At 37.3% G+C, this 14,922-nt stretch overlaps 1 protein-coding gene across 2 annotated transcripts in view; it reads left to right on the top strand.

The window, feature by feature from the left end:
* The window catches only part of LOC136409850 (uncharacterized), a 60,943-nt gene that overhangs the window by 34,216 nt on the left and 11,805 nt on the right, over positions 1-14,922 (top strand). For both annotated transcript variants that reach the window (XM_066391661.1, XM_066391660.1), the window contains exons 8-10: positions 10,880-11,197; positions 11,251-11,415; positions 12,558-12,767. In XM_066391661.1, the coding sequence (XP_066247758.1) occupies positions 10,880-11,197; positions 11,251-11,415; positions 12,558-12,767 (693 nt within the window). The remainder of the gene's footprint in view (positions 1-10,879; positions 11,198-11,250; positions 11,416-12,557; positions 12,768-14,922) is intronic.

The raw sequence follows: 14,922 nt of genomic DNA, 5'->3' as shown, positions 1-14,922 counted from the left end.
CATATACATGAACAATAAACTAAAAATCAAATATATTCAGAATCCATTCAGCTGAATCAACGGCGATGAATATGATTTGTTTGAAAATTGCTGAAAGCTGCAGAATAATCTATAATTTCCTCGTTGAAACGGGAACCTTAAGCAAGCACAATGCTCTTCGTTTTCTTCAAAAGGTGCAAAATCAAAGAGGAGTTCTGCAAATTTACTCAAGGAATATTGCGGAAATGTCTAATCAAAAATAATTGTTGATGCTCATCTCGTGTAAGCATCATATGGCAAGACGTAGCATGAAAGATGTAAAAGCTTTTCAGTGCGATAGAGAATGGTAAAAGCCTTTTACGCATATTTAAGTGAAATGAAAGAAAGCAGGAGTTCGTCACGATTAGATTTTATGATACTTTTGCACCCCACCCATTAAACGCGCTAAAATAAATTGCTTATTCAATTCCATACAGTTGTTGTAATTACTCATGCGGATCCTTAATAAGTGAGGCACGTATCCCCGACTTCCCATGAGATCATCGGTTAAATCCACAATATGAACATTACTTTTACTTGCCTGAATTTACTGAACAGCCAGAGTTATTATTGCTGCAAAATCAAGAATTTTAGCGGATCAAATTGCACCACTTGAAAAAGCTAACAAACGCACGCCTATACGGTCACATGAAATCCTTCCCAGACTCTTTTGCTGGGATAGCAAAGTTGGTATTTTCTATTAATCGTAAAACTAAATTCAAGAAAAAAAGAAAGGAAACGTTACAGTTATGTTTCATATTAAAGAAGAATTCACGAGTGTTCGTATGCACGAGCTGAATATGTGAAATAAGTAGAGTTTCCTGGTTTTTATATCTATACAGCGTGGCAGGAAATACGTTCACATACAAACTAAAAACCCCCTTAATTATATTCATACATTCCAAAGTTTTATTTTACTCGGCTGTAAACAGACGAGAGATAATTTGAATGGCAAAACAAAATCAAATAAAATGCAAATAAGAGGTGAAAGATCTTCAACGGTCAAACAGTTTCGAGATATTTGATAAATGGGCTCGTTACTGTTTGACCATCAATAATTACAGTTTTGATGAGCCGATTTCAGTGGCAAGTGGTAATTTTTCAACTATTTCAGTATTTTCCGTGCTTTCTTTTCGTTACAGGTAAGCCAGTAAATCGATTTAATTTCGAAATTTTTGGTGTTTACGCTACGTTAAAGACCTCACTTTAGTGCAATTTACTCATCATTAGGTCGAAAATGGCTTTCTATTACTTTGGTTGACTTGAATCATTAATCTGAACTAGATTTATTACTGCTATTACAGTTCGTTGGATCGGCGATTCCACGCCTACACGGCCCCGTGCTAAGTGATTAGGCATTCGTGTGATCGCAATCTTAACAAATCACCTTTTGCCGATAACTAAACCGCGGAATCCGAAGATTTGTGTTGTACTTGCTGGACTTCGTGTGTCTGACAGGTGGTGCTGCGTGTAAATAGGGGCAGGGAAGCTTTCTGATTTACTCCTATCTGAAGTCGATCCTGGAAAGGAGTATACACGGTGTTTCATGGTAGTGTATAAAAAATTCAGTGGTTGAATCTAAAAACGGTTAATGTTATGAAAAATATTTAAGATACCTTTTTTCACAAAAATATGAAGCATTCGGAAAATTATTTTTGTTTTAAAAAACCAGTGGCGTATCATATTTTTCGTTTCAAATGTTTAAGGTCATATCGATATGGACGCCACTAGTTAAAGTAAAAACATTGTTTTTTGCTTAAAAGATATGTCTCTACACCTACTTCACGCTCCCCAATTTTTATAAAAATATTTAATACCGGACTAGACTTATTATGAAAACCCTGTATTTCAAACAGGAAACGAAAACCGATTCATGTTCATATGCACTTTTTTTATATATCGCCTTGTACATCACAACTTGCTGTATAAAAATGTTGTCCAAGTGATATCGATAATATACAGGGTGATCGTCTTCGTTTTAGTCAATGTCGATTGCATTGATCGTTAAAATATTTTTAATTCATTCAATGCGTGTCTACTCTTATGGAGTAGATTCCCTGGAAATCCAAACAAATGGATAATAGTGCCGAACCCTATTTCATTGAAAATTGAGTAAATTGGCGCATTTAACAGGATGTTTATTTAAAATGAATCAAGTGCGTTCCAACTACAATTAATCGTTCCTTTTATTATTGTCATCCCCTATTTATTCAAAAAATTAAATAAAAGGTATTTGACTTCTTGTTGATTTAAAAATATAGAATATCGAGTAGGTCTCGTTTTTACTGAAACCATTTGAATGAAATGAATGAAATTCTCAAGAAAAGGAAGTGTATATGTCTAGTAACTTTATAAATAGCCATGTTTTCATTAGAGACATGAGATAAATATGATATCATTTCGCATATTTTAAATATCATAGAATTATAACACCTAGTTAAAGGCGTCCCTCAAAACAATTAACCTAATTAAAATGGGCGACTAAAAAGTGGAAAAAGTGTGGGTTTATCGCCCATAACGGACACTTCGTCCAAGAGGGAATGGGACGCGCCCATGCAAACTTTTGTTATCCTGCTGCAAAATGTGGGGGTGAGGCGCACGAAACCACCAGGTGGGCTGGTATTCGTTTAATGATTTGCTTGTTATATCTCGTACAATAGGTAATTACTCTATATTAATAATACTAACAGTTTTTAGGTTCATGCCATAACTAGTTTGTGAGATTTTAATGAGGTTGTGTAGATGATGTAATAATCGTTCTTGAATTGAATAGGATTCGAGTAGCTAGATTATAACGGATTGGTAAACAACTGATATTCCCAACTTGCCCAAACCCACTTATTGCAAAAAATGAGTTTTAAATGTGTCATAATAGGATTCCTCACATGATAAATATCGCGGCAGGCAAAGACCTCCAGTAAAACGATAAATTTATTAATCTTAGATGCGTCATCTCCACTTAGTTAAGAATTTATATATTTGCAGATGCGTTGTTGAAGAATGTTTTATTTACCTTCGTAATTTACTTTAAATTAGATCGCGAGTTTGACTCGACAGGGAGGAGCTGCAAATGCCACAAGACGAATTTACATTCTTCTGTAATGTCCATGTAATCGGGTGATAAATAACGAAAATTAGACGTTTTTAGTAGACTGAAAGTAGTTGTTTACCCTATTATATGATTTTATAATTATTAGAGATGTTGAAAGGATTTGGGTTATGAGAAGAAGAAACAGATTTCTACACTGTTTAATATTTCTTTATACGAGGGCCGTTTGGTAAGTTAGTGACAAGTTTTGAATTTCTCGCGTAAGAACTTTAAATTCAACACTACTCCCGTCAACTGTCATCTTTTAGTAGACTACTGTCAGATTTTGAGCAAGCTATGTCATTTAGTTTGTGTTTAACAACCATTGAAAGCAGACGACCTTGTGAATTTCAACGAAAATGTAAAAAGTGAATTTCGTGTGCTGATCAAGCATTATTTTTTACGTAAAATAACCATCACCGAAACCAAGGAGAGGCTTGATAAATACAATGGGACTCTGTATCATCAATTTCAATGGTTAAGAAGTAGTTTACTGCGTTTCGTTGTAGTTGTACTAGCACAAGTGACGCAGAACGTTCAGGTCGTCCAAAAGAGATCCTCACGTCAGAAATTGTCGATAAAATTCATGGACAATATTGGACGATCGGAGAATAAAGGTGCGTGAGGTGGCTGAGGCTGTAGGCATCTTAACCGAATGGTCACATTTTACATGAATATTTGGAGATGAAAAAGCTATCCGCACGATGGGTGCCGCGATTGCTCACACTCGACCATAAGTGCTCCAGTGTGACCATTTCAAAAGAGAGTTTAGTGATGTTCAGCCGCAATTCGAACGAATTTTTGCGCCGTTTCATAACTGTTGACGAAATGCGAATTCATCACAACACACCAGAGACCAAAGAACAGTCAAAACAGTGGGTTTCTCCAGGTGAACGTGCACCAAAGAAGGCCAAGGTGGACCTGTCGGCTAACAAGGTGATGGTCACAGTTTTTTGGAATGCACGCGGTGTCAGTCACTTCGATTACCTTGAAAGCGTAAAACAATCACTGGTGAATATTATTCAGAGCTTTTGGACAGATTTAATATTGAATTGAAGCAAAAACGATCGCATTTAGCGTAAAAAAAGTATGTTCCATCAAGGCAATGCACGGATGCACACTTGTATAGTTGTCATGGCAAAAATCCATAAATTAGGCTACGAACTGCTACCCCACCCAGCATATTCTCCAGATTTAGCCCCCTGCGACTATTTTCTATTAACAAACCTGAAGAAAAGGCTAGACGGTAAGAGATTTTAGGTCGAATGAAGAGGTCATCATTGAAACAAACACCTATTTTGAAGACCTTGATAAAATCTATTATTTGGAAGGGATAAAACAATGAGAAAAATGCTGGACTAAATGTATCGAGCTAAAAGGAGACTATGTTGAGAAATAAAACCTTTTTTGGCCGAAAAAAATATCTTTCATTCAAAAAGTCACTGACTTATCAAACGACCCTCGTAGACAATCTAATGTCAAGTAAATTGGTAAGAAGTCATAAATTCTCAATTTCCGATTTAAACGTAAATTGCGAAAATAATACACCCGACACTTAGTTTACATTTTATTGATATAAATAAAGCATTTTTTAAGGTCAGTGGCCTCTCCGTGACTGGATACGAGAGATACGAACTCGTGCTAGCGTCCATCTGGAAATGCCCTATAAAATTAGTTTATGTCCGATTTGATTATAAAGGACATTTTATGATAATATTTTGCGACCATAAGCGAATTCATTGTTTCTAGTACAACGAAGCAGGTGAATTTATAATCCTAGTAAAATAAAGCAGGTAACTTGTGTATTTGTTGTGGAACTGAAAATAACTGAATGTTGAGTAAGTGGCATAAATTTCTTTTAATAAGTGAAGGTATACCTAATATACTTTAATTTTGACTTGAAAGTACTCTACTCGTCCATTTATGGTTTCCTTCGTAAGTCTGTTCAGTCATAAATTCATTCGTCTTATAAAACCTTACATTACGTATTATTACATAAATATTCCTGTATACGCGAAATAGTAATTAAAACGATGATTCAACGTTTATCGTGGGATCGTAATTACCAATATTTCAAATCTAATCTATTCTAGTGTAGGTTCAGTGGTTTCCAGATGATAGCTATTGTTGCTGGAAAACCGCATTAAGTGCTTAAATGGAAACTAGGTAGGTGGGTGTGGAACGTAGCTAGCCGGATGTCGGTAAATATGGAATTGCACGGATCAGTATCGGCCTTATGGGGGGGTGAGGTCGGGCGGCGGTTTTTCCTGAGAGTAGGGGAGCTATAATTAAATTTTTCACCCAGGATTGCTAAGGCCAGCCCTGGCAGGGATGAACGATTAAAGGACTCAAGTGTCCTGCCTTGTAGAGCAGGGCACTACCATAAGCGAAGAGTGTCGAGTAGAACTTAAGGCAGCTCATTGTCGCACAATCCAAATTTGCAAAATGAGCAGCGAAACGATGAGTATTACAATGGACGTGTGCGACATCAGTTTTATGAATTGTGGATCTTATCGATTTTCGACAAGATTTCAATATAAGACTATTTTTCGCACAATACATTTTCTACTTCGTCACTGTGCTTCCACTGCAAATAAAAACTGATGAAATTTCTGTTAACACATAGATACAAAACAAATCTTATCTCCCACTTTTTCAGGGCTTCGCAAAGATGTAATTATCATCGCAAAAAGACAATTACATGGTGAGACCAACTATGTAGATAACTGTCGGTTAATGACTCTGCCGGCTTGCACTACCCATCCATGTTTTGTATTCAGTATTTCGTTGTAAGCAAGCCGAAGAAAAATAACTCGTCTTTCGTTTTGGCGCTGACCATCTCAGTGTTAATTTTCAGTCACACTTGATTCTCATAAGTGAAGTGAGGAAAATCAGTAATTGCGAATTCCAAAAAAAATTAAAAAAATAAAATAAAATCAATTGCAAGTTATCGCTACACCTAGAGGTTCAATAATAACGATCGGCAAGCATCATGAAGAGATAATCGATTTTCTCTTCACATTGCATGTTATGACAGTTACTCATCTCGAACGTTTCATGTTATGCATCTGAAATGCATCTCGATTCAAGCCGTCATTGGAGCCCATTGAGCGTACGCTGAAACGATCTACGTTGTAACCTTCTAATGTACAGTACATTAATAATGTTGCTCCTGATTAAATTTATTTTACTTCTGTATCCCGTATCGATATCTCTGCGGTCACGGACACCCAAGAGATGCTGGTCGACATGACAGTGTTTAATGGATTCTATTTATAATTGCTCTTTATGGCCAATCTATTTATGCCTCAAGCTCAAAGCTGAGGACAGAGAAAATGAATTCCCGCTGTATGGTCTGTAATTTATAAAGCTGCGATTTCTTCGTAGACGATGACGGTATGGCAATTTGTGTAGGCGGGGAATGTTGTCCCCTAGTGCCAAAAGAGTTCTCCCCACAGTACGGCTTAATTTAGAATAATGCAGAAGTCGGTTCAAATTAGGCGTTTTAATTTAAACTTTGGAAATATGCGCTGTTTCCGTTTTGAAATTGCTCATTTCCAACTCGGAAATGCCCACGGCGAATGCAATTTGCCCGGTGTTCATTCGATTTCGTAAAGTTACCGGAACTTCACAGCAGAGATTTTCAGATAACACATCACTAATTTCTCCGATCGGTGGAATGTTTAATAACGAGGAGAAAACTGAAGCTTTGCCAAAATTCCCGTGATTTGGCTCTTTCTCAAAAATTTATTATCAGCTATTTTAAAAAGCTTTCATCGGAAGTGTTATTGGCTGCACTCAATTAGAATTCGAGGTCAGACACAATTCGACTGGAAAGTTTCTGGAAAGCCAGAACACAGTTACATGGACAGGACTCAATGAAAATAAGAATCCATTAATTCGAAGCAACTGTTTTTCACACTTACACGTGTATAAAAATAACTTCTAGACGGCAGAGGGTTTACTTGTGGTACGTGCTAAATGAAGAGCCCCTTGGTACGGCCATCATTTGTGTTTAGAAGGCAATTTACAGACTGCTACTTTTAAAAATGGCTATAAATACCGGCGAAAACCGAAAGAAGTGAAGGGTATAAAACCGTTCAAATAGATTCCCCTTCAAAACATTGAAGAGGCTTGTTAGGAGGTCGCTAATAACATATTTGAGCGTGCGATGTGCCCGTTCACTAAAAAGCACGGGGGACCCCGAATTAAGCCTAGCAGGGCTTTTATTCACCTAATGCTAAGTAATAGCAGATGCCAATATTTATTTACGCAGTCAATCGCGGAAGTGTTTGTAAATATTTAAAAATAGTTAGACGGTAATTGAGAATGGATTATTTTCCTTCTTCGTGTAGTGAGTTTGCAGCTCCCAGAGCCACGATGAGCAAATTTATGACATAATCCCTTCCTCACCAAAGAGAGCAAAAATAAATAACGAGGTCAGTTCGGCCCACGACCAGAGTGCCAGACAATACATTTCTTGTAGCGAATACAACGATGGAGTTCATCATCTTCGGTGTTGGCCACCACCTGCAGATCATTTGCAGCGAACGGTGACTAAACAGGGTTTATTGAACCGCAGGCTTTACGGTTTATGACTAAAGGGTACTGTCGTGGCAGAATTACCAAGGAGGTTCTTTTCCAAAATGATGGCGATAATGGTAGTGGACGCTTTGTATTAGATTCAAGGTTTCTTGGGTGATAGGGATCTACATCAACTTTGAAATTTTTGGAGTCCGATTCTCTGAACTCTTCTGCATCAAAACAAAATAAGGCAATAAACTCATATCCCTAACCGCTTTTGAGATATTTTCGTATGAGTTTTCCGGTGCGCTGCCAAGGATTTGTGGTAACACATTTATTCTACTACATTGTTATGAAACTTAATTATCTGCGCCACTGGCCTAGATTCGAGCCACTGTACTTTTCACGTTCGTTTCGAAAATCGCAGCATCTTCGGTTTTTTAGCGCTGCCGGAAGATTCACTGATAAGATGTTAACTCACAAACGATATTCAATTGTTTTCGACTATTACGGAGCTCCAAAGCCACCTTCGGCAAAAACCGCAATGTTTTTGGGTGCACTGCCAAGAACTTATGGATACGATCAATTGTTCGCATTACCAAGTTGGCCCTGGAAACATTAGAATGTCACACAAACGTAATTTTTTACTGACGCTTGCAATATTGTTAATTAGTCGTGACTATACTAACGAACAAGTTGCTTCATTAGCGTGATAAGAACATTTATTTGTACCTTCACGAGTACATCAACTAAATAAATTCACTGATAACGGGAGAAATACGGTTTGTGTGCATGCGCAAACAAATTCTAGAAGTCGTCGTATTACTGAAAGGTAACTGAAACGTTATTCCAGTAATAGATAATCAAATCGTGGACCTTTCAAACCACTTTGTGACAAACTGGATGAAACTGGCTATGACTGAGGACGAAGAAAGGGAAGTCTTAATCCGAATACTAGAGGATCCAGCCATGTTGAAAAATCTAGGCTTCGTATTCAACGGTATTCTTACTGATACGAACATCCTTGATGCAACAATCCAGTTAGATAAGGGATGCGAACTCATGTGTACATGTGCAATTTCTTCCAACAGCACTGAACACCGAGTTCCTCCACATCTTTCCGCGCGTATTTACCCACAATTAAGTTTACTATGAAGCAACTTCCGATTTTGAGTCCATAAATTTCCATATTGCGAGTAATCCTAAAACACTCTTACTTAACGATTCCGGCCACTCATTTCACTTAACGCTTAATGCGAGCATTCCTTCGCCCCCGATGTCTTGTCACCTACACCTCCTTTACGAGTTTTGTTTTCTTTATTTTCACCATCTGTTTGGCGACTACAGTAATTACAACTGACTACGAAATAATGATTGGAACACGTTCAATATTACGCCGCAAATCCGCTACGAACACGCCATTTGTAAACCCATCACCTTCTCTTGTGAGGCCTTAGTGAATACACGGAATGATACTTAAGGTTTTATATTTAGACTTATCAGGTTGTAAATCTCGGGTCAGAAGTAATAAGAAGAGGTTAAAAGAGTGGGCAGATGATCAGATTACTGCTGAGAAATGAAGTTTACATTTTACTTCTTGGTGCATCTTTGCCAGATGGTTTAGTGATATCGATTTTTGTCATGAGAAAGCGCTATTTCGAAACTTACTAGATGAATTAGACGGTCATGATCAATGGACATATTTCATATTCATACAAATGCACTAATCTAGTATTGCTTAAAACGCCTAATAAATTGAATGTAATTATTGCAGATTAAGATTATGAGCAATAATTACAGTTTTCGTCGCTCCTTCGCCACGTTTTGTCGATTTCAGGAAGCTGATAATAGCTGTTACGGTTCAGTAAACTATGGGTAACGAATTACCGCTGATGGCTACGTTTTATCATGCATTTAGCAGGCGTGATTGATGTCCTCAGGAAACTCGTTATTACCGATTCTGCAACCTCTGACACCACCCAGGTGGCAATTTCAGATTGTTCTAATGAAAATGAAGTCATTTCCCCATATTGCGATTAAGTGCCATTTCTGTGTTCAATTATTGACTCAGACCGAAGTGAGAAAACCGTACTTCGCTCGGTGGCCATCCAAGCGCTTCTTCATCTCTAACATACATTCCTTTTAATGTCTTTTTCACCTAGATCGGTCATGCAGAGTAATTAGAGCAAGATACTACTAATAGAATGAAAATAAAATAGAAACAGACATTTCTTCATTCGGTTGTGTATTGCAGAGCTATTTTAATGCGCTCAACATTTATGCATCGTTTAAATTCGTAGTTATGTGATTTCATAAGTTAAGTAAGTCAAGTAAATCTGATTATTGTACTTCATCGTCTTGAATGCTCGATATCCCGCAAATACCGTGTGTTCTAAATGAAATGAGGAACTGAAAGGGTCCACCTTTCATTTCCGAACACAACTCTAAGCGTCTTGTTAGATTCTGGATGGTTCTTAAATCGTTCCTTTTTATTTCGGTTCTTAAGTTGTGATGAACTTCCTTCGCAGCTCAGTAATACCGCTGGGTACAGATTTATAAACGAGGTCTTTCATAGTTCCCCATAAATAATAATCTAATGGGGAAAGCTTTGGCGAACGTGCCGGCCAACACACGTCTTAGTTGTTTGAAATGACTCTACCGGGAAATATTTCAGACAAATATAATGAGCCGCTTTTCTAGCGTTATAAACCGAAACAGCATTTTATTGGAACCAAAGGTATTCAAGCACTTGAAACAAATGTTCTTATCGATCTAATCCACAAGTTAGCTTCTTAAAAAGTGTAAAAATCCATCTTCGGTCAACTTATCTTCGCAAATGTGTGGGTCAATGATCGTATAGCCAAATACACCAACTCATACATTTAACCCTAAACGTGCTTGTGGTTGGTGACCTTGATGTTCGTGCATTATCACCACCAATATCGCGTTCGAAATAGAAATTTTGCTTCAAGAGTGCCAAAAAACGCGTTCGGTATTACCGGAATGCAAGACTTGGATGATGTGAATTTTAATCGCGCAATGTTTATGCTTTTTCAAGCCTCTTTGGACTGCCTGATGAGGCACATTAATTTCTTTTACTATAACTCTTGTCGAAGTAGAAATATGATCTTGCATCTAATGGAGAGTTTAATTTATTGCCGTCAATAATTTTTAAGGAGGTTTCAATTGTAAAATATCCACTTCATTCTATCATTTATCAAAAAACTAATATTTTCTTTTGAATTCCAGACGACACAGAACGTATAAGCAAACACCTAGCTCAACTGGCCTGCTATCAGGGCTCCACTGACAATATTTCAGTAATAGTGGTTTTTCTGAGGGACCCTCATCAGATAGCAGCGGAGGCCCCTCGCTGGGCCAATAAAAACGGGCCAACATTATCGGCGAGCAATATGGAGGCCGGCTTAGACAATGCCAACAATCCGTTCACCAATTCGAATGGATCTTTGAAAAATTTGGATGTGGTGGACGCCGACAATATTAATTTGCAGAAAAGTGCCAACGACGGATTGTTGTTGAATTTAACTGACAACTTTAAAGCAAATGGTGAGGTCTTTGCATTTGAATATTGTCAAAAAGCAAAGTGTTTTAAATCTCAGGAACAGACTTGTCCAAAGACATATTTGGGACTGAAAAATCGAACGGGACGAAGAAGTCAGTGTCAGAAGCTCCTTTTGACGATGATTTCGGACCGGAAACTAACGTAGACGACCTGTTATCGCCCATAGAAAAGGAGAAAGCTTTTACCGAATCGTTGGTTAAAGGTAAGAAAGTTATTTCATTGTTTAGACAAGCAATAAACATCGCAGATGTTTGTGAGTTTCGTCCTTGCTACTCTTTGGCTGGCACAACATTGTAATTGGATAACCATTAGTGACTTATAAATTTCCATTCCCATGAGTGTCGCCTTTCTATTGGATTTACGATTAATTGCGTTATTTTTTCGTGCTGCGGTGGCGGCGAGGATGCTTGTTGTGGTAGAACAACAGCTAATTTCATTATTTGTTGTTAACTTGCCAGTTCTGCAAAAACTCGAACCGTTTTGATGGTCAGGAAACAAAATGCATGAATACCTTGAAATCGCAATTCGGTCGCGGCAAAAGTCACGCTCATTTAATCGAGTTCATTGATAATGTTGAGACATTGTATGCAGCTCGTGTAGCACAGTTGAGACCGACTTTTGATGAATGAGGTGACATGGATACAAACAATCGCTTATTGTTGCGGGTTTTCGAAGAAGAGCTATGATTCAGTGTGGTTTGTATGTCAAAATCAATTGGTCTAGCAACATCCTGCTCAAGAATAAAATCTTTTGTGACTTGAAATGCGCCTTTTCAACACGCGACGGCCACTGTATTACTTTCCGCGCTTGTTGGAAAAATAAATATTCTTATTTTTTCAGTAAAACAATTTATTGCGGCTGCTAAGAAAAAATATCTAGTTTGGTTACTCTTTGAAAATCTCTAACTATCCCAAGTTCCAACGAATGGAGTAAAGACTTCGGGAAACTAATAAGAATGTCAACTAATTGACGATGGCTTTGGCGCACTCTACACTACTCATAGATCGCGCTATTGTGGCATTCGCTGACGTTTCGGAAGTTCGTTTTCCCCCTTCCTCAGAGTTCTGTCTAACAGAAAAAGCACGTTTGTATTTAAAAAAGAGGGAATCCCGTAATGACGTAAAACTACTGTGTATACTAAATAGAGCGGAAAATTACGAAATCCAGGCTCAATTAAAGGTTCCCAAAACCTCATTATTTTACTTATCACACTTTCATGAGGATCGGACTCCCTATTACTAGGAAAAATTTATTGTTAATTACAAAATAGCTATTAATGTACAATAATTTTTCTATTTTTTATCAAAAAGATTCTCATTTAATATAATCAATAATCCCTTGCAGGGCTACACGGCGATAATCTTAGCAGTTTACATAACGACGAAACTAAATCAGCGGCCGAAGGATTAGTCAACAATAATCCCTTCGACGGTACTTTCAATCCATTTTCTAACAACCCACTGATGAAAGAAAATAATGAGACAAAAGAGTTCGATTTCGAGGAGTTTTGCAGTGAAAATAGGGAAGAAACACCTACTCCTCCAGCAGAAGAAGGTGAGTTTGTGTGTTTGAACAAACCTGTGATATATCCTAATGACCTACTCTGAACAATTAGGCAAAGTATGTTGTCCTATATATTTCAAAAATACTTTCAATATTTCGATAATGATAATCAGCAAAATATCACGAAATGCACCATTCATTATCTGCAACGATGAAGTAGTGTCGGATTTCCGCCACGAGTTCGAATCCCGATTGAGAAAAGTTTTTTTTATATATAATCCATGTTCGTGGGAAATTAATGTATCTACATCTCTCTAGTTAGGGAAAGTGGTATTTTCGTCCCGAGAGGAGCAAAAAACAATTGCCTATTTAAGAAATAGAATAATAACTGTTTCATTGCCTCTAGACAAGTCTTCACACGGCTATTCCAACAAAATGTTTCATAAATCTTAAATAATATGCAATATTTGTCCAAAGAAGTAATTCGAAACCCTATGCTCATATTTCCTTACAGTCCTTAACATGTACTTTAAACTCCATAAACGTATGCAGTAAGTATTTCAACCGTTTATGTAGCTATTTCAAAGAGACATTAAGCTGTCGCAAAGATATGTATATATTTCTATATTAACCAGCTTTAATATACATAGGAGTATATACTTGCAAAACTGCAGGCCCTACATGGTGCGTTCAGACCTTACGTAACATGTAGTTTATTTAATAAATTATTGCAAACGGCGCTCGCTCCATAAACTTTCTCATCTTATTTGGCATATGAATGTTTTCGAGAAAATTGACCGGGCAGACTGGTTTCCTGTAATCACTCCGTGAATTTTAGTTTACTTTCTATGTGGAATGAGAGAGTTCAAATTCATCTGAAGTGTAAAAAATAACCGAAATTCCTTTCTGTACCTCCCCAAATCACCTAAATTGAACTGTTGAAGGGTTTTATTTATGCCCCCTTTAGAAATCTGTCACATTTCTATTAGAAAGTAAATAGGGGGATTTTCGTATGTTCAGTTGACATGGAAGGGCACTTCCATTTTGAGACTGAAACTAAATATGGGCCATTACCATTTCATCGATAATGGGATTACGGTGAGAGAAATTCCACGTGGTTTTGTTTTGCTTAAGCCATAAATAATGAACGCGCACATGTATACACGTCCCATGATTGCTTTTCCGTGGGTAAAGCAATATTTAAATTATTATTTTAAGCTGAAATAAACGATTTTTATGCCCGATTCAAATAAAACCGAAGAAGAGAAAGATATGATAAAATCTCCGTCCAGACTTCATGCTGCAATTAATCGATTCCATGAATAAAACATCAGTAGAGGCAGTAGGGATGTCAATGACAAGGACAATGATTGCTTAATTATGATGTTTTTGTCTCTATGCAAAGCTTTTTTTCCAATTCGCTTCCGTGAAAGCTCACTCACTTTCCTGCACTAATGCAGGAACGCATTGGTTACCTGAAAGTGATTGTGACATCTGTTCATCAAACGGAGTATCTGAGGTCACAATGTGCTCGTAGTATTTTAATGTGAATTTCCAATTTGTTCTGCACAACAATAGGCCTCTGGCCAGCCGTTAATGGAGATTCTGCATAATGCAAATGACACTCCAAAATACTTAGTTAAAATGCAAACTGCCTAACTGTAAGTGTTTTAATTGCCATTATTAAATCCACATGAAAAACCTATTTAAAAGTGCGCCGAGAAGCGTAGTGCACTGACTCTGAGCCATTGAGATTTATATGTAAATCTAGGTATAGATTTAATTGTTCAATTCTAAGGATCTGGCTGTAACATTTAAAACCCTAACGCTGTAATAATAAATACCGTTCTTCACATCCACCATAAAATAAAGATAAATAAGAACGAATAAGGCTTTAAAATGACATAGTAGCATGACTATTGAGTCATCAGCGAATCCATTCAGAAAGCCAAACAGGTCAATAAATATTACCGATCCCATCGGCCTTTCCTTCTGCAGTAGTACATTTCTTAGAGAAGTACTTGGCATTCCATGGCATAATAAAATAGCGGTAGCTGAATAAGTATTACGAACGTAACTGTAATAAAGCGATGTGTCGATTAACAATTTTACTGCAGTTCAATTAAACCGTCCTGAATTCTGTAGATCTACAGTAAAGTGCTTCTTCTACAACGACTTTAAGTTTTAGAAGACTATAAGCTCTCAG

The sequence above is a fragment of the Euwallacea similis genome, chromosome 7, assembly GCF_039881205.1.
Source record: "Euwallacea similis isolate ESF13 chromosome 7, ESF131.1, whole genome shotgun sequence".
Lineage (NCBI taxonomy): Eukaryota > Metazoa > Arthropoda > Insecta > Coleoptera > Curculionidae > Euwallacea > Euwallacea similis.
Note: the sequence above shows the minus strand (reverse complement) of the source record. Positions and strands in the feature narration are given on the sequence as shown.